This window comes from Emys orbicularis, chromosome 4 (assembly GCF_028017835.1).
Source record: "Emys orbicularis isolate rEmyOrb1 chromosome 4, rEmyOrb1.hap1, whole genome shotgun sequence".
Lineage (NCBI taxonomy): Eukaryota > Metazoa > Chordata > Testudines > Emydidae > Emys > Emys orbicularis.
The window spans coordinates 58,461,156-58,485,260 of NC_088686.1; the positions used below are offsets into that span (position 1 = coordinate 58,461,156).

The 24,105-nt window shown below is 41.3% G+C and overlaps 1 protein-coding gene across 1 annotated transcript in view; it reads right to left on the reverse strand.

Moving 5' to 3' along the window:
• Positions 1-24,105, reverse strand: part of FMN1 (formin 1) — a 256,580-nt gene that overhangs the window by 26,413 nt on the left and 206,062 nt on the right. Inside the window, exon 15 of the mRNA XM_065403678.1 lies at positions 5,465-5,516. Within this exon, the coding sequence (XP_065259750.1) occupies positions 5,465-5,516 (52 nt within the window). The remainder of the gene's footprint in view (positions 1-5,464; positions 5,517-24,105) is intronic.

The window sequence follows — 24,105 nt, forward strand, 5'->3', positions numbered from 1 at the left end:
CAAAAAGCCTGGAGCCGGCCCTGACTAAGACAGTTCCCTACCTCAGGCCCCAAAGTAAATTCCCGGCCTATCCACCCACCATCACCCTCAACATTTCCACTGAATCCCCGCTCCTTCCCAATTTCATCCTCTAGCACCCCTCCCTCCTACATAGCCCTGCTCTCACCTACCTTGTGCCTTCTGCTGCCCAGTCTGCCTCCAGGCTTTTATAAATAACTATTACCCATTATCAGAGGGGTAGCCGTGTTAGTCTGAATCTGTAAAAAGCAACAGAGGGTCCTGTGGCACCTTTAAGACTAACAGAAGTATTGGGAGCATATGCTTTCGTGGGTCAGAACCTCACTTCTTCAGATGCAAGTAATGGAAATCTCCAGAGGCAGGTATAAATCAGTATGGAGATAACGAGGTTAGTTCAATCAGGGAGGGTGAGGTGCTCTGCTAGCAGTTGAGGTGTGAACACCAAGGGAGGAGAAACTGCTTCTGTAGTTGGATAGCCATTCACAGTCTTTGTTTAATTCTGATCTGATGGTGTCAAATTTGCAAATGAACTGGAGCTCAGCAGTTTCTCTTTGGAGTCTGGTCCTGAAGTTTTTTTGCTGTAAGATGGCTACCTTTACATCTGCTATTGTGTGGCCAGGGAGGTTGAAGTGTTCTCCTACAGGTTTTTGTATATTGCCATTCCTGATATCTGACTTGTGTCCATTTATCCTCTTGCGTAGTGACTGTCCAGTTTGGCCAATGTACATAGCAGAGGGGCATTGCTGGCATATGATGGCATATATAACATTGGTGGACATGCAGGTGAATGAGCCGGTGATGTTGTAGCTGATCTGGTTAGGTCCTGTGATGGTGTTGCTGGTGTAGATATGTGGGCAGAGTTGGCATCGAGGTTTGTTGCATGGGTTGGTTCCTGAGTTAGAGTTGTTATGGTGCGGTGCGTGGTTGCTGGTGAGAATATGCTTAAGGTTGGCGGGTTGTCTGTGGGCGAGGACTGGCCTGCCTCCCAAGGTCTGTGAAAGTGAGGGATCATTGTCCAGGATGGGTTGTAGATCACTGATGATGCGTTGGAGAGGTTTAAGCTCAGGACTGTAGGTGATGGCCAGTGGAGTTCTGTTGGTTTCTTTTTGGGGCCTGTCTTGTAGCAGGAGGCTTCTGGGTACACGTCTGGCTCTGTTGATTTGTTTCTTTATTTCCTTGTGTGGGTATCGTAGTTTTGAGAATGCTTGGTGAAGATCTTGTAGGTGTTGGTCTCTGTCTGAGGGGTTGGAGCAGATGCGATTGTACCTCAGTGCTTGGCTGTAGACGATGGATCGTGTGGTGTGTCTGGGGTGGAAGCTGGAGGCATGAAGGTAGTTGTAGCGGTCGGTGGGTTTTCGGTATAGGGTGGTGTTAACGTGGCCATCGCTTATTTGTACGGTGGTGTCTAGGAAGTGGACCTCCAGTGTAGATTGGTCCAGGCTGAGGTTGATGGTGGCGTGGAAGCTGTTGAAATCATGGTGGAATTCTTCCAGGGTCTCCTTCCCATGGGTCCAGATGATGAAGATGTCATCAATGTAGCATAGGTAGAGAAGGGGCGTGAGTGGACGAGAGCTGAGGAAGCGTTGTTCCAGGTCAGCCATAAAAATGTTGGCATATTGTGGGGCCATGCGGGTGCCCATAGCAGTGCCACTGGTCTGGAGGTATATATTGTCACCAAATTTGAAATAATTGTGCGTGAGGATAAAGTCACAGAGCTCAGCAATAAGTTGTGCTGTGTCATCATCAGGGATACTGTTCCTGACAGCTTGTATTCCATCTGTGTGTGGGATGTTTGTGTAGAGAGCCTCTACATCCATGGTGGCTAGGATGGTGTTTTCTGGGAGGTCACCAATGCATTGTAGTTTTCTCAGGAAATCTGTGGTGTCACGGAGATAGCTGGGAGTGCTGGTGGCGTAGGGTCTGAGTAGGGAGTCCACATATCCAGACAGTCCTTCAGTGAGAGTGCCAATGCCCGAGATGATGGGGCGTCCAGGATTTCCAGGTTTGTGGATCTTGGGTAGTAGATAGAATAACCCCGGTCGGGGCTCTAAGGGTATGTTGATTGTTCCTGTGTTAGTGTAGGGAGTGTCCTGAGTAGATGGTGCAGTTTCTTAGTGTATTCCTCAGTGGGATCTGAGGAAAGTGGCCTGTAGAATTTGATGGTGTCAAATCTGCATATGAACTGGAGCTCACATATCTACACCAGCAACACCATCACAGGACCTAACCAGATCAGCTACAACATCACCGGCTCATTCACCTGCATGTCCACCAATGTTATATATGCCATCATATGCCAGCAATGCCCCTCTGCTATGTACATTGGCCAAACTGGACAGTCACTACGCAAGAGGATAAATGGACACAAGTCAGTTATCATTTGCAAATTTGACACCATCAGATCAGGATTAAACAAAGACTGTGAATGGCTATCCAACTACAGAAGCAGTTTCTCCTCCCTTGGTGTTCACACCTCAACTGCTAGCAGAGCACCTCACCCTCCCTGATTGAACTAACCTCGTTATCTCCATACTGATTTATACCTGCCTCTGGAGATTTCCATTACTTGCATCTGAAGAAGTGAGGTTCTTACCCACGAAAGCTTATGCTCCCAATACTTCTGTTAGTCTTAAAGGTGCCACAGGACCCTCTGTTGCTTATTACCCATTAAAAGTGAATAATAGATCCTTTCAACTACATCCTTTCATATCCTGGAGGATTACTTGGCAAATTTTCCTACAGATTTTTAAAATAATTAAAAAAAAAAAAAACTGTTTCCCAGATAACTAAAACCAATCAGCCAATTGCAAAGTAAGGGCCAATTTATCAGTACCTCTAGCTGCTTTGTTCTGAAGCAGAATGGTGCAAAGCAGCTAGAATGTAACTGGAAATCTCACCCTAATAGTTAAAATGATTTTCGAAATGATTTAAGGCTGATATTGCATAGATTCAAATCATTACAAATATCACATGGTAGGATTTTCTTTGTTTACTGTTCATGTATGACATTTTGAATATGTTAAAAAAATGCAAAGAAACTCTGAAACAAGAAACTGTTAAAATGGAATTAAGGTTGACAATCCATAACAGTAATTTGTGATAAAATATATCACAGGTAAACAACTTAAACACCCAGGACTCTGCCGTGTCATATATAACTAGCAATAGATCAGTACAAATAAAATTAGACTGTATAAAATTTATTATCTTAATTTTATACTTTTAAATTCTAAAGACCCTGAGCCAGACCTTTAGCTGGGGTGTACTGACATATCTCCATTGTCTTCATCAGAGCTATGCTCATTCACGCAAGCTGAGTATCCGGACCTATGTTTTCTTTTTCAAGCACTATTGGTAATGGGGAATTACTATCTCTTTGCTAATTTAAATCATCTTCAATCTCCACTCTTAATATTAGGATATTGAAAAGAATAATTAACAGCTACAGATGGGAATACTTTAGTAAATACCCATCCATCACTTTTAACTCAGAGCAGCAAGGCTTTTATTTTAGAGCTACCCAGATACAACAATTTTAACAGTGAATGATTTGCTAGCGAGTATAACACCAGAAGTAGATTTGACTGCATTCTAAGAAGGAAAACAGAAAATTCTTCTATGTAAAATTTCAGTTAGTCATGAGAGAAAAAGAAAAAGAAACACAGTAACTCTGAACAGTTTTAGATGAAAGCATTTTCAAATGCTACATTTTCCAATACTGCATATCAGATATACATCTCAAGCCTGCAAGATGAGCATGTAAAACAATGCACACACACGGAGGCCACAATAAAGATGAATATGCTATTTCTCATCAGGACAAAATTTATGCTGACAAATCTACATCTGTCTTTCAGATGATATGTTAAGACAAGCTCCTAGCCTCATTTGGACATTGAAGGTCTTGTTGCACTTTCCCAAAGAGATAATTCTAGGCTTGGGAGTGAGACAAGAAGCATTGCAATATACTTGTGCTTTGCTGTTTGTTTGTAATAATGGCCTTGCACATACAATTTTTGGCTAATACCGTATATACTCGTTCATTATCCCATTCGTTTATAAGCCGACCCCCCAAGATGGATAGGTAAAAATGGCAAAAACTGTAGGACCCTTTCATAAGTCGACCCTATATTTCAGGGGCTGGCAAACTTTGGCTCCCAGCCCATCAGGGTAAACCGCTGGTGGGTCGGGACGTTTTGTTTACCCGGAGTGTCCGCAGGCACGGAGCCCCTCAGCTCCCAGTGGCTGCGGTTTGCCATTCCCAGCCAATGGGAGCTGCGGGAAGAGGTGTGGGCCGAGGGACGTGCTGGCTGCCACTTCCTGCAGCTCCCATTGGCTGGGAACGGTGAACCGTGGCCAGTGGGAGCTGCGGGGCTCTGTGCCTGCGAACGCTCCAGATAAACAAAACGTCCCGGCCCACCAGTGGCTTACCCTGATGGGCCGGGAGCCAAAGTTTGCCAACCCCTGATCTATAATGACAATGTATTAGATATTCAATTCAATAATTCAATAAAGCTTAAAACTTTTGGTGTAGACCCATTGATAAGCCAACCCCTGCTCTTTGATGCTTCACTTTTTTACCAAAAAATTTGGCTTATGAACGAGTATCTACGGTACTTTTTCCAGATTAGAGATGTCATGTCTGATGTTGTGTATTACTTAGGTTTTTTATGTGTGTCCTTCAAAACTTCTGAAGAAAAGTAAATATTTTATCCTGTGTAAACTCTATTCTCCTAAACAAGTTAGAGCTTATTGAATCTTATTTGAATATTGCAAAATCCCCCCAAAGACATGACAATCCAAAACTGTAGTTTTTACAGATAAGAATAAATCTAACATTTTTCATGTACAAGAGCCAGACAATATCTTCACCACAAAGCTACTAAAATTTGCCTCATTCAGCTCATTTAGAAGTAGCTGTATAGCTAGCATACAGCAACATGAAAGGTAGAAGCTTCACATGAACAAAAGTTAACAAGTAATACAATCTGTAATCTATTTTGAAACTATCAACTTCACTGACTTTTCCTCCCTATGCCTGCCTCCCCTTACCAAAATATGACATAGATAAATGCTCTTACATTAAAAAATTTTAAATTTCACAAGCTTCTAGTATGGTCTATTTTGCAATCTAGATGATGAATGAGTAAAATGGCACCTCAATACATTTTCACTGAATAAAGCAATGAATTATTTATTAAATTATTCTGAGAGACCAAGATTCAACTCACCGATGAAAAAAAAATTAAAACTGCATATTCAGTAGATTATTTGGTTCAAATCACTTGTTTCACATCCTATTCCACAACATGACATAAGAAAGTATGACACTGAGTACTGTTTTGAACTATAGTAGCCTTTCCTATTTAATTCCTGTTGAATTCCTAGGATCAATAACATATTTCATTTTGGTCAATTATCTGTTTGAAAGGACTGGAGAACTTACCTTTTTTGTGCATTTTCCAAAGAGCTCTCTTCTGTCTTATGTTCTTCTTTAGCTGCAAATGGAAAAATATTGATATTTTAAATAAGGGTCTGAGTATTGTACTTTGTTTTAAATTATTCTTTATAGTACACATTTTTTTATGTTCAGGTTTGATGGCTTGCATATTACAGATAACAATAAACATTTCATTATATTTCAGCCATGGCCCATATTTTTAATAAGTGACTTTTTCAGTAGGGAATACTCAGATTTTGAAAGTAATGTTTAAAATAGTTAGTGCACCATATTTAAGGCTTAGATTATGTCACAGAGGTTGCAGAAGTCACAGAATCCGTGACTTCCAGCGACCTCCGTGATATTGGGGACCCCACAGAAGCCCAGCATCCGTGGGCGGCAGAGGGACTCCGGAGCTGCTCAGTGGCCGGAGGCCCCCGGAGCTCCCCAGACTCCACCGCTGGCAGAGCCCCCCCCAGCAGCTCCCAGCTCTGCAGGGTAGTGGGGGACCCCTCCCAGCCACTGCAGCTCCCAGCCACTGTGGAGGCGGTGAGGGGGAGGGTACAGCAGGGTGCTGGATCTTCCCTCCCCCTTTTGTCAGGGATGTTTTTAGTAAAAATCAGGGACAGGTCACGGGCTTCCATGACTTTTTGTTTATTGCCAGTGACTTGTCCATGACTTTTACTAAAAATATCCATGACAAAATCATAGCCTTAGTCATTTTATATTGCAACTTCTTCCCATGTAATGCAAATTACTATTTTTATTTCCATTTTAAAAATAACTCATTTATCTAAGTTTCCTCTATTATTGGAGACTAAAATCTGTAAGATTAACGCTACGTCTACATTGCACACCTTATAACAGCACAGCTGTGCCGCTGCAGCTGTGCTGTTGTAAGGTGCACTGTGGAGCCACTCTTTGTCATCAGGAGAGAGCTCTCCCAGTGAGAAAATAAAACCACCACCAATGAGGGGCAGCAACTTCATCGCTGGGACAGCATCTCCCACTGATGAAGAGCTGTCCACACTGGCTCTTTTCATTGGTAAAACTTTTGTCATTCGGGGTGTGTGTTTGTTTCACACCCCTGAACAACAAAAGTTTTAACGATGAAAGTGCTATGTAGATATACCCTTAATCTGTTCTTACAGGACGTACCATTTGATGTTGCTGAATAGACACTAAAGAGTAGTTAATAACTTCATCCATTTCACACTAATATTACAGTCTGTTCAGGAAGCTGGCAAAGTGGAAATATATGTCCCCAAATTATAATGTACAGTGTATACTTGCTTTTTAAAAACCATGGCCAAGATTTTTAAAAGATACAAGTGATTTTGGGTGCTTCAGTTGCTGAATACTCATTTGAGACATTAAAAGTAGCCTGATGTTCAGAAGTGGAGGCTTTGCACTTTCTGAAAAGGTTTCTCAAATTCTAAAATGGAGGCACCCCAGATCAACCACTTTTCAAAATCTTGGTCACTTTGTCTACGTTCGATGTACAGTGGAACCCACTTATGTTTAATTTGGATAGAGCAAAATTCCACCAATAGGGTACATCTGCACTAGAAAAATTTGTACTCTTATACCAGCAATAGTGCAGCTTCACTGGTGTAAGTGCTAGTGTTAACAGGACTCAGAAGTTTTAATGACACAGAGATAAAGAACTCTGTCTTGATCCTGTACAAAGAGACCTCACTATAGTAGAGCTACATTAGTGCTCCTGCATCACTGACAACTGTTGATAAAATATGGTTATAGATTTTTTTTTAAAGTGTAGACAAAGCCATAGTGAAGTGGACTAAAAGTCCTGAATTACTTCTTTGCATTACAATGAATTTTGACTTTTCTTAGGCCATGTCCACACATAAACTTGCAACCATTTAACTAAAGGTTTGTTTTTAAACCAATGTAATTAAACAGATAAAATGCCTTGTGTGAACACTCTGATTTAGGGCTGAGATGACTGGTATATATCAATTTAGCTTAAACTGATTCTTTACCAGTTCAGATAAACTGAAATAAGCCACTTTTAAATGAAAAGAAGAGTGTCCACAAAGGATTTTGCACCAATTTTAAATTTTAAACCAATTTAAGTTAGACCAGTGCAACGCTCTTATGTAGACAAACTGTCTACACACAAACTGGAACTGAAGTAACTAAAAAGGCTATTGTCTACACAAGAAAGTTGCACTGGTTTAATGTAAAGCTATGCCTATACTACTAGCACTGTTGAAGCATAGCTATGGTGCTGTAGCTATGGGCAGGGCTACACTTAAAAGACTGCATTGGCACAGCTGCACCAATGCAGTGGTGCTACTGTAGTGCTTAAGTGAAGATGCTCCTACACCGATGGGAGAGCTTTTCCCATTGGCATAGTTAATCCACCTCCCAGGGAGGCAGAAGCTATATCGACGGGAGAGGCTCTCCTGTTGATATAGTGCTGTCTACATGGGGCGGTTAGGTTGGTCTAACTACATTGCTCAGGAGTGTGGATTTTTCACACCCCTGAGTGACGTAGTTGCACAGCCATAGGTCTGTAGTGTAGACCTGGCTTATGTCGCTGTAAATGCATAGAGTAGACACAGAATGTGTCAGTGGAAGGAATTGTTCAATCACTGTAGGAACTCCATCTCCCCAAGTGATGGTAGCTAGGTTGAAATAAGCATTCTTTTGTAGACCTAGTTGTGTCTATATCAGGCATTAGGTCGCCATAGTTACGGCACTCAGGGGTTTGGATAAATTTTAAGTATAGACCAGCCCTAAAATATGATTTTAAGCCAATTTAGTTTAACAGGTGCAAAAAACATTGTGAATGCTTATATTTTGGTTTCAACTAGGATTACGTAGATTTGATATACTTGCTTATATTCAGTTTGATTTAAGAGAAACCAAACTAAACCATTCTTAAACTAAAATAAAGATATCTACACAGGGGTTTGCATCCATTTAACTAAACCATTTAAAAACTGACAATGTAAACTAGTAAAAAGCAACAGAGGGTCCTGTGGCACCTTTAAGACTAACAGAAGTGTTGGGAGCATAAGCTTTCGTGGGTAAGAACCTCACTTCTTCAGATGCAACTCTGGCATCCAAAGCCAGAGCAGGGCTGAAGGGCTGGAGGGGCAGCAGAGGAGAATTGCCTGCTGGTTCTAAGCTGGAGAACCAGAGCCAAGGGTCAGAGAGGGCTGAAGGCAGGAGAACAGTGAAGGGGCTTACCCCTGACATCTACAGAGCCAGCCAGCTGGACCCAAACTGTGAGAGGCCAAGGAGAGTGAGGGATGCTCCAGTGGTTAGAATGCTCCCAGCAGAAAAGCTGTGGGGGTTGCCACTAGGAAAAACGAGGTTGCACTCCAGTGGTTGCACTCCAGGGAGGTTGACATTCAAAGTACCTGGCTTACTGGCTGGGGAAAACCTCTCTGGCTGGGACAGAGATGCTGAGACTGTATGTTGTATGTACTGTTGTACTATGCTGGAGGAAATCTAGATTATGGTTGTGGGACTCTTCTTCTGATTTATGTGTATGGAACTTTTGTAATAAATTCACAGGCGCTGACTTTCCAAAGTGCTGGGAGTTGCTAGACCCCGCAGCCCCACGCGAGGCCCTGCCCCACTCTACCCCTTCCCCCAATGCCCCACCCACACTCTGCCTCTTCCTGCCCCCACTCCACCCCCACCTGACCTCTTCCCGTCCAGTTCCGCCCCTGAGCGCGCCGCATCCTCGCTCCTCCCCAGTCTCCTGCACACTGTGAAACCACTGTTTGTGGTGGGCAGGAGGCATGGGGAGGGAGGGAGGGGAAGGCGCTGATCCGCAGGGCCCACTGGCGGGCGGAATGTACTGTGGGGGGGCTGCTGGTGGGTGCTCAGCACCCACCATTTTTCCCCCTGTGGGTGCTCCAGCCCTGGAGCACTCATGGAGTCGGCCCCTATGAATAAATTAACCCCACAAGGGCCATATTTATACTTGGAAAGACTGTGGATTATTTCATGGGACTGTAAAGGAGAGAAACCTAGGCAGGCGAGCCTGCTGTGCTGTAGGAGAGCGCTCCAGGCAGGGCTGCCTTATGACAGTGCAAAAGGCTGTGTGGATACATATTCTGGTTTAGACTAGACTTATTTTACATTGGTTTAAGTCAATTAGGAACTGGTTTCCATGCAATCGACATAAGCCATGCAATCTGTGAGTGTTCACAGAGCCTTCTGCACTAAGTTAACTAAACTAGATGGAAAACCCCCTGAAAGTGCGTGCAGACAAGCCCTTTGTTCCCTCAATCTAGGTTGTCTCATGGTACTCCTCTTGAAATGCAGCTATTGTCACCCTTGACATAGGTGTCAAGTGTTACATTTCAAGTGAATTATCATTTCCTTGTTTGTTCAGGGTGAACAAAAAAGAGTAAAAAAAAATTGCCATTATCCCATGAGCAGAGGAATGCAATAGTTCCTGGCTTCTGACCATACACTAATAAATGGATGGTAGCTAATAAAGAGTAATAAAGCTGTAAAACTGGACTTAGGCTATGTGTACACTAGAGACCTTACAGCAGCACAGCTGTACCAATACAGCTGTGCTGCTGTAAGGTCTCCTGTGTAGCTGCTCTATGCTGACAGGAGAAAGCTCTTCGGTTGGCATAATTAAACCACCCCCAATGAGCACGGGTTGCTATGTCTGTGGGAGAATGTTTCCTGCCGATATAGTGCTGTCCACACCTGCGCTTCCATTGGTGTAACTTATGTTGGGCAGGGATGTGTTTTTTCACATCCCTGAGCGACAAAAGTTGTATCAACAAAAGTGCTAGTGTAGACCAGATGTAAGACTGGTCCTTCCTACAGCTGCTTGCAACAAGGAGTGAAATGGAAACGGGCCCACATTAATATATCTGCTTCCAGTGGGAGCTACTGCTTTTTCTCCACAATGGAAGTGGAGATACAGGCTCTTCCAAGAAGCATCTCTTTCCCCATAGAGCTACCAATCCCCTCCTACAACTCCAGGGAGTGAAGAAAGGCCCAGCCATAACTCGTAGGTGAAAAAGGAGGGAATTTTTGCCAGTAAGCCCCGCACTTCTGTTAAAGTGAAAATGTCCTTAGATGAAAAAAACAAAACAAAGCAAAACAGTTTTATTATTCTACTTGTACTGTACTTCACTGTGTTTATCTGATATGGAAAACTCAGAAAATATTCTTTGACAGTTTTTATAGTGAGAATCTCAATTTTAAAATGATTTCACAAAACTAAACGATTCTTTTAAGTCACATGCAGAGTCCCATATAGTCTGCAGCATAGTGAGACCAATTCTGTGACAAACACCCATAAATTCTATTGCAACGATTATTAAATTCCGAGGCAAGAAGCCTTAAACTCCATAGCAATATCAATTTACTCTTTCTCCATGAAATACTCTTCATTCCCATCCTCCCTAATTGGTCCCATCAGGAACACAAGCCCAATAACCCAAAATGAAAACTCTTTCAGGTAAGCCTTCCAATCAGGAGCCAACCAGGGCACAATAAATGGCCCACAGAAAGTCTTGTACCTGAATCAGGAGCCCTGAGAGGAGCACAAGACTCTCCTGGATTTGAGTTCTCTAACTCCAAAATGAATAGAACTTTTTTAGACTTAGGCACCTAACTCCACACAAAATGGGGAGAAGAAGATTAAGGCTAAGGCCTCCCTTACAATCTTTAGCCCAGTGGTTAGGGAACTCACCTGAGATGTGGGAGGCCTTAGTTCAATTCCCCCCTCTGCTTGATAAGAAGGGATTAAAACAGGGGCTCCCATCTCTTTGGGGGGTAGGGGGGAGTTCTAGTCACTGGAATACTGGGATATTCTGATGTGGGTCTCTCCATATATCTCTTGTTGAAGCATTCCACTTAATTAAATAACTGCATGTTAATTGGGCCAGAGAGAGTGAGAATCACTCTAGTTCACTGGCTAAGGCACTCACCCAAGAGATGGGAAAGTCCTTCCCCTCATCAGGCAGAGGAAGGAATTGAACTGAGGACTGCCACATCCTGGGTAGGTATCCTAACCACTGGGCTAAAAGTTACAAAGGAAGCTGCCTCTGTCTCTTCCCCAGGCATTTTGCGTGGAGTTATGCTCAGAACATGCCTATTGGACCGGCCACAAAGGGAAGATAGGCGATCCTCCACCTATCTTCCCCAATTTGTGGATCACACTGGGGCTTAGATGTGAGACAGGCATCTGAACCCCTAGAGCTTGTCTACACTGAAAGCTTACATCGGTGTCGCTATGTCTCTTAGGGGTGCGAAAAATCCACATCTCTGAGAGAGGTAGTTAGGCCGACCTAACCGTTGGTGTGGACAGCGCTAGGTCGATTGAAGAATTCTTCCTTCAACCTAGCTACCACCATTTGGGGAGGTGGATTAACTACAGCAATGGGAGAACCCCTCTCATCGCTGTAGTGAGTGTCTACACTGAAGTGCGACAGTGACACCGCTGTAGCATTATAAGTGTGGACATACCCCTAGAGTGAGGCAGCAGTGTGAGTGCTTAAAACTGGGACTGAGGTGCCTAAAATTGGGGTTAGACACCTAAGTCCCTTTGTGGATCTGCTTGAAGTCTTTTCCCTTTCCCCCAGGCCTGGAGGAATCAACCCTCACTCCCATCCCTAAGAAAAAAATGCTAGAAGTCAGTACTGGTGGGGAGTGAGGGTGGGGTTGAGGGAAGGAGACATGATAACAGAGTAGGATTGCATGCTCAGGGCACAGTCCCATAATCAGAAATGAATCACTTTGGTTACAGAATACTCTAATTATATTGTGCTTCCTTCCATCATTTTAAACACGTGTACCAATAGATGAATTGTATGATATGAATCCTAATAATTTAGATCAGATTTTTTTTAATTTGGCAGGTTTACTATTTTTACTCCATGTAAGTCAGCATTCAGTGGTATGGTTATTTTTTTACATCAGCCAAAGTTACTCAACCACTTTGATTTACAGTATCATCATCTCCATGGACCATCTCTAGTTTTCAACCAACCTATGAAATACAGTGTGTGTGTTAATTACTGATGCTAGTTAACTGTGTGTGACTTGGCAAGCTTATGCAGTATGTTCTTAAATGAAATTTTATGTAGGTTCCTTTAATCCTTTTTACTAATAATCTACTTCACTGTTGACAAGTACAATATGAAGGACAATGAATATAGTGAATAACAACTGCTAGAGGTTGAAAGTTCCAATACTACAACAAACAAGAAATGTTCAAATTAAAATGTGTGATGCTTATGAAAATATAAATGTCTTGAAATCTGGTTTAAATGTGCATTCAAACTAATGAATGGGAAACAATTATTTACAAAAAACATTTACAAGTATTTCACGTGCAATTGAGCAATTTTTTATGAGTTCACATATGAAGGCAGTAGGATTTAAAAACAGAAACTAGGAAGAGGAATTAGAATATCGTCTTTGCATTTTTATACTGTTAAATTTAAATATACTGGGTTTTAAAAACCCAGCATGATAGACATAAACCAATAGGATGCCCACTAAGGAAGTGGATGTTATTGTATTGTTACAAATGGAGAAACCCAGTTTTGCTAACGAGACAAAGGGAGATTTTATACTTCACATGGGATTCATCCAACTTCAGAAGGCATTCACTTTTCTTTTACAGAACACAGTACTTAATACACCATACTTAGAAGACATACAGTAACAATAGGACACAGAGGTGCTCAGAAATAACAGTGGGATCAGTTACAGAAAAGGATTATTGTTACTTCACACCAGAAAAGTAAAACAAAAATATCAAATGAAATCAACAAACTAAACTCATTCTGAATTACCTAATGGATATTAATTAAATTAACAAGTGCCAGAAAATTTTGTGAGGAGATACTGGGACGTTTTATGAGGAGATACTGGAAGAAAAAGAACATGCAAGATAACCTGTATTTCTAGTGCTGCCTGTGATTTTCTTCAGTACTCTCATTATTATTATTTATTATGTGTACCATTGAGTTAGGTACTATACAAACAGGAAGATACAGGCCCTACTCTAGAAAGCTTACTAGCTAAGACTAGACTCTACTAGTGAATACAACAAACATTAGAGAAAACTTACAATACCTGATTTTTTAAAACTTTTATTTTTTGCTTGTTTGTTTCTGAGAGGTTCCCATTCAGATACTGACCAGATCCAACTATGTCTAATGTTTCAGATTTGACAAGATCACACCTACACTTGAAATAGCTGCAGATTATTTTATGTAGTAACTCCCACCATTTCTGTGCAAATAGTTCCTATCCTATGGATTCAAATGTAATATTTCAAAAATAATGAGAAATGTATTTACTTACAGGTTCTTAATACTTGTTTTTCTGCTGCTCATTATTTGATTAATTCTCTTTGGATAATTTACGGAATCTGAACTAACTTTTTTAACTCCAACTAGAACAGGTAGCATTGAAATTACATATCAGTTCTTCATCATATCTACATTATATGTCTTGAATGTATTCTAGCCTATCAGACTAATACATACAGATCATTCTTCAGTGATGTAAGCTTAAAAAAAAAAAGTTATCCAGTCATGAATCATCATATTTAGAAAACAAAAGCTGACTTTTATACAATACTGTTTGGAGGGGGTGGGAAATAAATGTTAATAAATGTTACTGTGTTTATGAGCAAGAAAGCATTGATCAATCTGCAACTGAGCATAACAATTTCTCCCTGACGTTTGGGAAAATGTGATATGCCACACACAACTGGGAGAATTATTTTAGGTATGCAAAACTGTGTGCACAAACAATTATTTTTTACACAGATATAAGAAGATCCAGTGGCTAGAAGCTGAAGCTGCACAAATTCAGACTAGAAATAAGGCACACATTTTTAACTGTGAGGGTAATTAACCCTTGAAAGAATTTATTAAAGGTTGTGGTGGATTTTCCATCATTGGCAACTTGTTAATCGAGATTGGTTTTTTTTTAAAAAGACATGTTGTAGTTCAAACAGGAATGATTTTGGGGAAGTTCTATGGCCTGTGTTATACAGGACGTCAGACTAGATGATCACAGGGGTCCCTTCTGGTCTTTGAACTGTTGGATTTTCAGTTACTCTTGATGCTTCAGTTGAAGGTAATTCTACTTCTTTGGCTGTAGTTGTAGGTTTAAAATGGATTTTTTAAATAATCGAAATCTTTCTCAAATAGTTACAATCTCTGCCGATTAAAAACACATTTGAAGTATAAAATAACAGTTACAATTGATATGTCCCATTTGTGAGAGAAAGCACACTCTAATGAATTAGGCAAACAACTGTAGGCAGAAGGACTTGGGCTCTAATTCTGTCTGCCCTCTGCCTGATTATTTGGCTTTGTCTACATAAAAAATGTTGCACACATTTTTAACATCAGTCTTCAAAATAGTTTAATTGCTAGTATAGAAAACTGAAACCATTCAAAAACTATTTTTGTAAATCCAAAACTATTTTTAGATTTGCCTCCACCAGGTCTACACTATGCTTTTCTGAATCGGTTTTGAAAATAGTTTCATTTGGTCTACACCAATACATAAACTGTTTTAAAAACAAGTGCAGCTGCACCTGATGTAAAAAACATGTACTAATTTTTCTCTTGTTAACAGTCTCTGCACAACCTTGGACAAGTTGCTTTAATTTCTCTAACATAGTTTCACTATCCGTATGATAGAATTAACATCACTTACCTTCCTACATGAAAAGGGTGTTGTGAGAACTAATGACTATTTGTTGAACATGCAGAACACTATAAAACTGTTCAGTATTTGTAATATTACCAAAGAATAGTGGTTACATGTATACATTACACCAATATACACTCTGTATACATTGCAGAACACATTCAAGCAATACGCATTAGAGAAAGTGTTTATTATCAGAGGTAATAAAAAAGAAACTAAGAAATTATGCTGTTTTAAATGTGATAATGCTGTCTATAAATTTGCCACAAGAATTGTTGAAGGTCAGTTTACTAGAACTTTAGAGCCATGAACTACTAAGCTAGTTATTCTATGATGTTCATTCATTATTCTGATATCTTTTAACATAAACAGCTCCCTTCTTGAAAAAGATTAGCTCAAGAAAGAAAGAAATGTATATAATGTATTTACTCAACTTCCTGTCTAAAAGATTTTTCTTTAAATTAGAGGTTTTCTTTAACTGGTGCTTGTATTGATATTCTGAAAAATATCTTTTTAAATATAATTAAGGCTATTTATTCAGTTAACTTGAACACAGAATGATCATCACTTCTGTAAAATCAGGACTAACGTTAGAATCCTGTATTTCTCTATTTCCATATTCTGCAGCTATTAAAATTAATTGTATAGTAAGAGTCAGAATCAAATTCTGCAAACTCTTCTTTCACTTCTTTCACTTAAATTGGTTAAAACTGCACTCTGTTGAAATGCAAGTAAGCCGGCATTAATCAACTACTCCCTCCTCTTGTGATTCCAGAAAGTAAATAGTTTTTAAAGCCTGTTAGTACTTAAGTATAATAGAAACATATTCAACCTTTAATTTAATTTTTTTAACGTATCAACTACATAATGCTGTGGTCTAATTCCAACGTGATTATGTAGATTAATTTCTTTGAGATGACTAAGTGTATCCAAACAGTTTACAGAACTGGAAAATTAGTTCTAATCCCTTTAAAACAAAGTAAGGTTAAAATCAATCTGTTCTCTGTTTGGGAAAATAAACCAGGCAGATTTAATATAACTGCAATCTTCTGTTGTAAGCATAAGTGAAAACTTTAAGGATCAGCACATTCTTATAGCAAGGGTGATACATTTAAATGCATGATGAATTATTGTTAATATCAATAGAAACAGGTCTTCTCTAAAACATAAGGTAGATGTAAATACCCAAATAATAAGTTAATTGGAAGACAGAGGCAACAGTCAATCTGGTGGGTAAAGAATGGGTAATTGTACAAATGGAATGAAACTAATTTCAGAAAAGCTTGTGAAACCAGTGGCTTGAAATGTTTTAGAAGAGAAAAACCATACCGTTACCTCCTCCTGTGGGATGATAACAATGATTTATGAAGCTGAAGTCATTTCTGCTGATTGAGCTTAGTAAAGATTGGTTTCACATGATCAGCTAAAGTACAGCGATGCGAGATGTGTAGTGGCCCCACATGTTTGAACACACTAGGACATACTCTTCTAGGTGATCCAAGGGATAGGGGTTTAAAACCTATTGCTTTCCTTTTCATGCATTTCCCCCTCATTAGGACACACTCCTTTTGCAAAGTAAGCCACTTCTGGTGGTCGGGAGCAGAGGCTCATTGTAAACGCACAGCAGGATAGTGGCAAAGCTGAGATTAATTCTCCATAGATTTATATAGACCTTTCTCACTGTTGATTGCTTGTACTGTTTCAAAGGTGCTTATGTTGCCTTTTTTTATTGCTGGTTACTAACTTTATTCCGGCATATGGTGGTTGGCGCCATGACATAAAGTGAACATTTTATACCAGAATTAAAGTGGATATTTGACAGTTTCTGTCAGAAAGTTCAGAGCAAAGAATTTGTGAGACAAGATTTATTGCATATTTTATATGGGACACATCTGTTTCTTTGCTAGGTTTTTGTATAAATAAAAAAAAGCTCTGAAGGTTCTTTAAGAAACAAAGACTGTCGATAAAAAGCATGAATGGAAAAACTACATTATTGAGAAGAAGCATTTGACCTTCTGAAAATGTGCTGCTTGTCAGCTTTACAGTTACCCACCTCCACAACTTTTTGTTCTGCCACGCAGAGGAAAAAAGTGACACCATAAAATATTTGTAACATTGGATTTGGTAAGCAATTTCGCCATAAGATAAGTTAAATAACCAATTTAAAAATAAAATTGAATCTAAGAGTTTATATTGCATTGTTATATTTAAAACTAGGCAACAATAAAGTGAAATCTTATTTTTATAAATTTTAATCTAGTGCTGGTGAAATGTGCCAAATGGGCAGTCTTTGAGATAGAAGCCTTCTATATATCCACAGAACGGGAATGCTGCAAATGTCTCTACATTGTCCTGCTTACAAGTCTCAGAGCTGACATGGAGGGATCATCTCTAAAGGTGAGAACTGATCAAGACTAAAGTGAAGTCAGAAAGTGAATTCAGAAAAAATTCAGAAAAATTTTGATTTGGAAAAGATTTAGCTAATTCAGATTTAGATAAGCAATTGTGAATTCACAAAAGACTGAGCATATCTAGCAGTACAAGTTGTGTTCATAGAATCATAGAATCATAGAATATCAGGGTTGGAAGGGACCTCAGGAGGTCATCTAGTCCAACCCCCTGCTCAAAGCAGGACCAATTCCCAACTAAATCATCCCAGCCAGGGCTTTGTCAAGCCGGGCCTTAAAAACCTCCAAGGAAGGAGATTCCACCACCTCCCTAGGTAAAGCATTCCAGTGCTTCACCACCCTCCTAGTGAAATAGTGTTTCCTAATATCCAACCTAGACCTCCCCCACTGCAACTTGAGACCATTGCTCCTTGTTCTGTCATCTGCCACCACTGAGAACAGCCGAGCTCCATCCTCTTTGGAACCCCCCCTCAGGTAGTTGAAAGCAGCTGTCAAATCCCCCCTCATTCTTCTCTTCTGGAGACTAAACAATCCCAGTTCCCTCAGCCTCTCCTCATAAGTCATGTGCTCCAGCCCCCTAATCATTTTTGTTGCCCTCCGCTGGACTCTTTCCAATATTTCCACATCCTTCTTGTAGTGTGGGGCCCAAAACTGGACACAGTACTCCAGATGAGGCCTCACCAATGTCGAATAAAGGGGAACGATCACGTTCCTCGATCTGCTGGCAATGCCCCTACTTATACAGCCCAAAATGCCATTAGCCTTCTTGGCAACAAGAGCACACTGTTGACTCATATCCAGCTTCTCATCCACTGTGACCCCTAGGTCCTTTTCTGCAGAACTGCTACCTAGCCATTCGGTCCCTAGTCTGTAGCAGTGCATAGGATTCTTCCGTCCTAAGTGCAGGACTCTGCACTTGTCCTTGTTGAACCTCATCAGGTTTCTTTTAGACCAATCCTCTAATTTGTCTAGGTCCCTCTGTATCTGATTCCTACCCTCCAGCTTATCTACCACGCCTCCCAGTTTAGTGTCATCTGCAAACTTGCTGAGAGTGCAGTCCACACCATCCTCCAGATCATTAATAAAGCTATTAAACAAAACCGGCCCCAGGACCGACCCTTGGGGCACTCCGCTTGAAACCGGCTGCCAACTAGACATGGAGCCATTGATCACTACCCGTTGAGCCCGACGATCTAGCCAGCTTTCTATCCACCTTACAGTCCATTCATCCAGCCCATACTTCTTTAACTTGGCGGCAAGAATACTGTTACTGTGTCAGTTGCAGATATTGGTACTGTTCAGATATTCCTCAAAATTAAGCATGTGAATATCAGATAATGGAAAAATATATAAAACAAAAAGTTGTAATACTGTATTATATCAAACATCCCCCCCCCAAGCAATTGTTGTCTCCATGCTCCTTGACTTGTTAGCCTTTCTGCTGAGACTGTCAAATGTTTTACTCATACTAGAATCCTTATTAAGAAAAGCTTTTCATATTCTTTACACAGGAGAAACAGAAATTACTTCAGAAAAAGTCTGCATTGTAAATTAGGTTTTGATTCTGTGGGTTTTCTATTTATAAAAACCAATATCTACTATGAAGTGTTAGGAATGAGTCTGAGAAATGCACAAGAAAGGTAAATTAAAAAAAAAACCACCTAAATATTCTTTTGTCCAAATAACTTATTTATATTTCATCAAATAAATAATATTTTCTTTAAATAGGAAAAAAACAATATTATTTAAACTTGCTTTTTTCAGATACTATGATAATAACATAATACTTGGCACTTATACAATACCTTTCACCCGTAGATATCAATGTATTTTGCAAATGTGGAACAGTATTATCGTCATCCTCATTTTACTGATCAAGAAAGGGAGGAAGAGACAGGCTGAGTTACTTGCCCAAGATCACACAGCAAGTCAATGGCAAAGTTTTAACCAGAATCCAGGTCTGTCTCTTGACTCTGGAGTCTAGCGCCCTATTCACTGAACCTCACTTTCACCATAGAAATGCCTATACATTAAATAAGGACATTTCTGTATATATACAAAAGCTTTTATGTGTCTTATATAGTTTCTACTTAAAGGTTTGCCAGCAAAGAATGGTATGGTGTAAGATCACCTCTGTCAAGCAAAATATCATTGAGAAATACTCAAGATAGTCTGATGAAAGAATCATTATAATGATGTATTTACAATATTGTTTCCAGACTTAAAATAAACCTCTTTTCGATTAAAAACTGTGACTGTTTATAGTTTCATTCAATACTGAGTATCACTGTTTATAATCCTAATTTATAACATCTATTTTTCAAATCTTTTATACAATATATTTTTAAACAGAGGAGGAAAGTGGCTAATTGCAAGGAAAAAATGCTGTGGTTTGAAACAATGTTCTAAAAGAAAATGCAGCTAAGTCACACATATGTCAAAGCAAGATGGCAGCTATGAATAAATCATGTTTGAAGAGATGACAAATTAAAAAAAAAAGTATCCTTTGTCTGAGGTTTTTTTTTTTAACCTATGTTTATAAGCAATATCTAGTCACATTCCAACTTCAAGGCACACTTTTCCAACCTCTTCTTCACTAATACAACACACAGAGCACAGTATACATAAAAAACCCCCCCAAACAAAACAATACCGTACACTGCACATATAATTCTCCCTCTGGGGAGAGGATGAGAGAAAGAACAAACCACACATGACAGATGTTAGTCATGTTGCTTGATGCATTGCTGAAAGGTGCTCAGATACTACTATGATGAAGGCAATAAGCAAACTTATATAGAAGAGAATTGGCCTAGGATTAGTATAATTGTAAGATTAGTGAAAAAAGTTATCTATTTTTCCTGCTTGCTTACTTTGTGCATTGGATACCACCTTGAGAATAGTCAGATTCACTGTTTCCCCATTGTATATAACAAGGAGTCCTTGTGGCACCTTAGAGACTAACAAATTTATTTGGGCATAAGCTTTCGCACTAACCTCCCACTTGGTAAGGCAACTCCCATCTTTTCATGTGCTGTATATATTTACTGCTTACTGTATTTTTCACTCCATGCATCTGATGAAGTGGGTTTTAGCCCATGAAAGGTTATACCCAAATACATTTGTTAGTCTCTAAGGTGCCACAAGGACTCCTCGTTGTTTTTGCTAATACAGACTAACACGACTACCACTCTGAAACCTGTCACCATTGTATATAGTTAGTTTTTCCATTGTCTGTGTTTGTCTTTACATAGCAACAGAGGAGACAATACTTCTATTTATAAAAAATGTGAGTTTAAAATCTCAAAATCTGGCAGAAGGCCTCAAGGCAGGTGTATAAATAGAACTAACTTTACCTTACTTTTGAATCTGACTGTATTTCAAATTGACAGAGTCCTTTAATTTAAATACATTACTTAAAATGTTTACTGTGATCTATAGACTGTGATGAACGAGGAGAATTTATTCTGAAATCCCCTACATTCTATGGATATCCTAAAAAAGGGGCAGGTGGAGATTCTTCAAACAAACAAACACAATATCTGTAAAGGGTACTTCTCCTCTAATCACAATAATGGGACTTGTATATACACCTGGTGGTGAATATATTTCATAATAAAAAATTGAACAACTGAATTAGAAGCTCTTCATCAGTACTGCTTACGTTGCTTCTATGGCAGCAAAAGCACCAAAAACCAAAACAATCCAACAGCAACAACCACCTCCTCCCCCATTTCCTCAAAAAAGCTCTCTCTTGCAGAATACTCACAGACTCAGTCTGCCTCCACCTTCATTTTATTCCACATATATAAATCCATTACAGTAGCTCATGAGATGGTATGGATTTTAATACTAGCACTACGCAGATGACACAGCTCTGCAACTCCTTTGTTCCAAACACAGATAGTATATCACCCAACTGTGTGGTGCCTGAACAAGATAAGCATATGAGTAAATAGATGAAACTCAATTCTGGCAAGACAGAAGTGGTGATAGTAGCGAAAGGAAAATCTTCTCAAGAAATTACCAAAACTGTCGCACCACATTAAGTTGAGGGCATCTCCACCACCCAAATTGGAATGCCAGCCTGGGTTTCTTTACTACTCCTCAACTCCCAAATGCAGGGCTGGTGCAACCACTAGGTGGACTAGGCGGCCGCCTAGGGCGCCAAGTGGTTGGTGGCGCCAAAAAGCGGTGCCCCAAACATTTTTTTTAAACAGCGGAGCACAAGGCTGCTGCTGCTCCCCTCCTCCCGGCTCCAGAGGCCAGTCCGTCCCCCCGGGTGAGCAGCCAGCAGCCGAGCAGGGAAGAGGAGGGTCTAGCGCTAGCAGCTGCGCCTTCTTCCCCATGCCGCGGGCCGAGCCGGGCTCCCCGCCACTCCCGGGGCTCTCGGCAGCGGCGGCAGCAGGCTCTGGGGGCTGGCTGCCTGTGCTGCTGCTGAGAGCCCCTGGGGCGGCGGAGAGCCTGGCTTGGCCCGCAGCACGGGGAAGAAGACGCAGCTGCGCTCTGCTCTTCGGGCGGAGAAGCTGGGTGTCTACTCCGCCTGCAAGGTACCTAGCCGGGCCGCAGGGAGCCGCACAGGCCCGCGGAGCGGTGGGGGGTGGGCAGGTCCAGTCCCTGGCCTGGGGAATGGTGTATGTGGGAGCAACCCGGGCACCCCTCCCCCAGCCAGTGCCACCCCCTCCAACACCCACCGACCAGCTACCTTCTCCCCTGTGCACCCCGCCGCCCCAACAACCCACCCTGTCCTGCCACTTTTGCCTCTGGGCAACCTCTACCCGGCAACCCCCCGAGCCAGCCATGGTCACCTTCACCCCTGCATCAACCTCGGGACCCCCCCCTGCCTGCCATCATCCTCCTGCCCACTCCTCCCTTGTGCAACCCCCTCCATGCCACCTTCACCCCCCTGCAACAACCCCGGGCACAGACACCCCCCGCCTGCCAGCCCCTTGCAACAACCCCCTCCTGCCCACTTCTCCCTTGTGCCACTCCCTCACTGCCACTGCACCCCCTGCAATGAGCCCCTTTTGCCTCTGTGCAATCTCTTTCCTGCCACTACACCCCTGACCCCTCCACCTCTTGGCAACCTCCACCCCCTGCAACAATCCCATGCACCCCCCTCCCTGCCCCCTTTACCCCTGGAAGAGCCCCCATACAACCCCCCGCTTTGCAGCCCCTCCATATCCCCTGCACTTTGTGAACATCTGGGCCCCTGGGGGGGAACTTGGCCGTAGGAAGGTGGGGGCTGGACATTGGAGGGGGGGGGTGCAAGGTGGAAGTTTCGCCTAGGGCGCAAAATATCCTTGCACCAGCCCTGCCCAAATGGTGTCAGTATCATAGCAGAAATGTCTGCTTGCTATTTCTAATTTGTTGCTTTTCCACCCATACAGTTCAAAGTGCTTTACCAAGGACAGTGTTATCTCCATTTCATTGAAGGGAAACTAAGTTACTTGCCCAAGGTCACAAAATTTGCCAATGACACAGCCAGGAACAGAACCCAAGTCTCTTGGCTCCCAGTCTATGCCCTGTCCACTGGCTTGGATTATTTTACAAAGACTGGGAGGCTGGGCCCTTTCCTGCTGAACAAAGAGTTGACCACCATGATCCATTCATCGCCTCAGAGTTCAGTCACTGAAACACAGCACCTGGGGCTGACCTTAAATATTGTGAAGATGCTTCAGATGGTCCAATACTCAGCAGGCTATTCCTGCACAACAAAGAGTGGTAAAAAACATCATTTCAATGCTCCAAAGGTTCTCTGTCCATTACCAACTGATTGGGACCTTCAAGGCCCTCAGTGGCTATCTAAGAGATCTCCCCTCTCTCCATGACCATGATCTGCCATAACAGCTACAGTCAACAGGAACAATGACGTTAACAGCGACAAAGATGAGACAAGACTAGGCTGGGCCCCCTCAGCAACTAAGCCCATGATTGTGAAACTCTCTTCTACCAGACCTCAAGATGGCCATAAATCTTACCATGTTCAGAGCAAGATGTACATTCCATCTCTTGAGATGGCTTTCACCAACAGCAAGCTAAGAACAGCTCAGTCCAGAAAGGAAAATAGAAGAATAGAAATAGAAGGTAGATTAAAATAATTTCAAAGTACACCCGAAAGGTATTTCCAAGGAAGGGATGGCAAATGCAATCCATGAGAATGCTTGTTTGCTTATGTAATAGTTGTCTGCACTTTGACAGATAGGCCCATTATAAATGAGATAAGATATAAGGAGGACCCTTCTTATTAAAGCAGCAGTCTCTAATGAGTTAAGTATTGCACATAGATACTACTGTGATTGGCACCATGTAAATACCTAAGGTAGATAGAGGGAAGTAATTCAGCCTCTAAACCATCCCCCATTACCACAGGCAAGACTGTTAACTGTTCACAGTTGTGTTTAATGGTAGACTGTTGTCTGTTCAGGGACCAGATAAACACAAATGAATCAGTTTAAGACATCTGGTTTGATTGAAACCATTGTTTCTCACCAACTAAACCACCTAAACATTATTTGTAAGAATGAAAGCCAACACAAATCACAT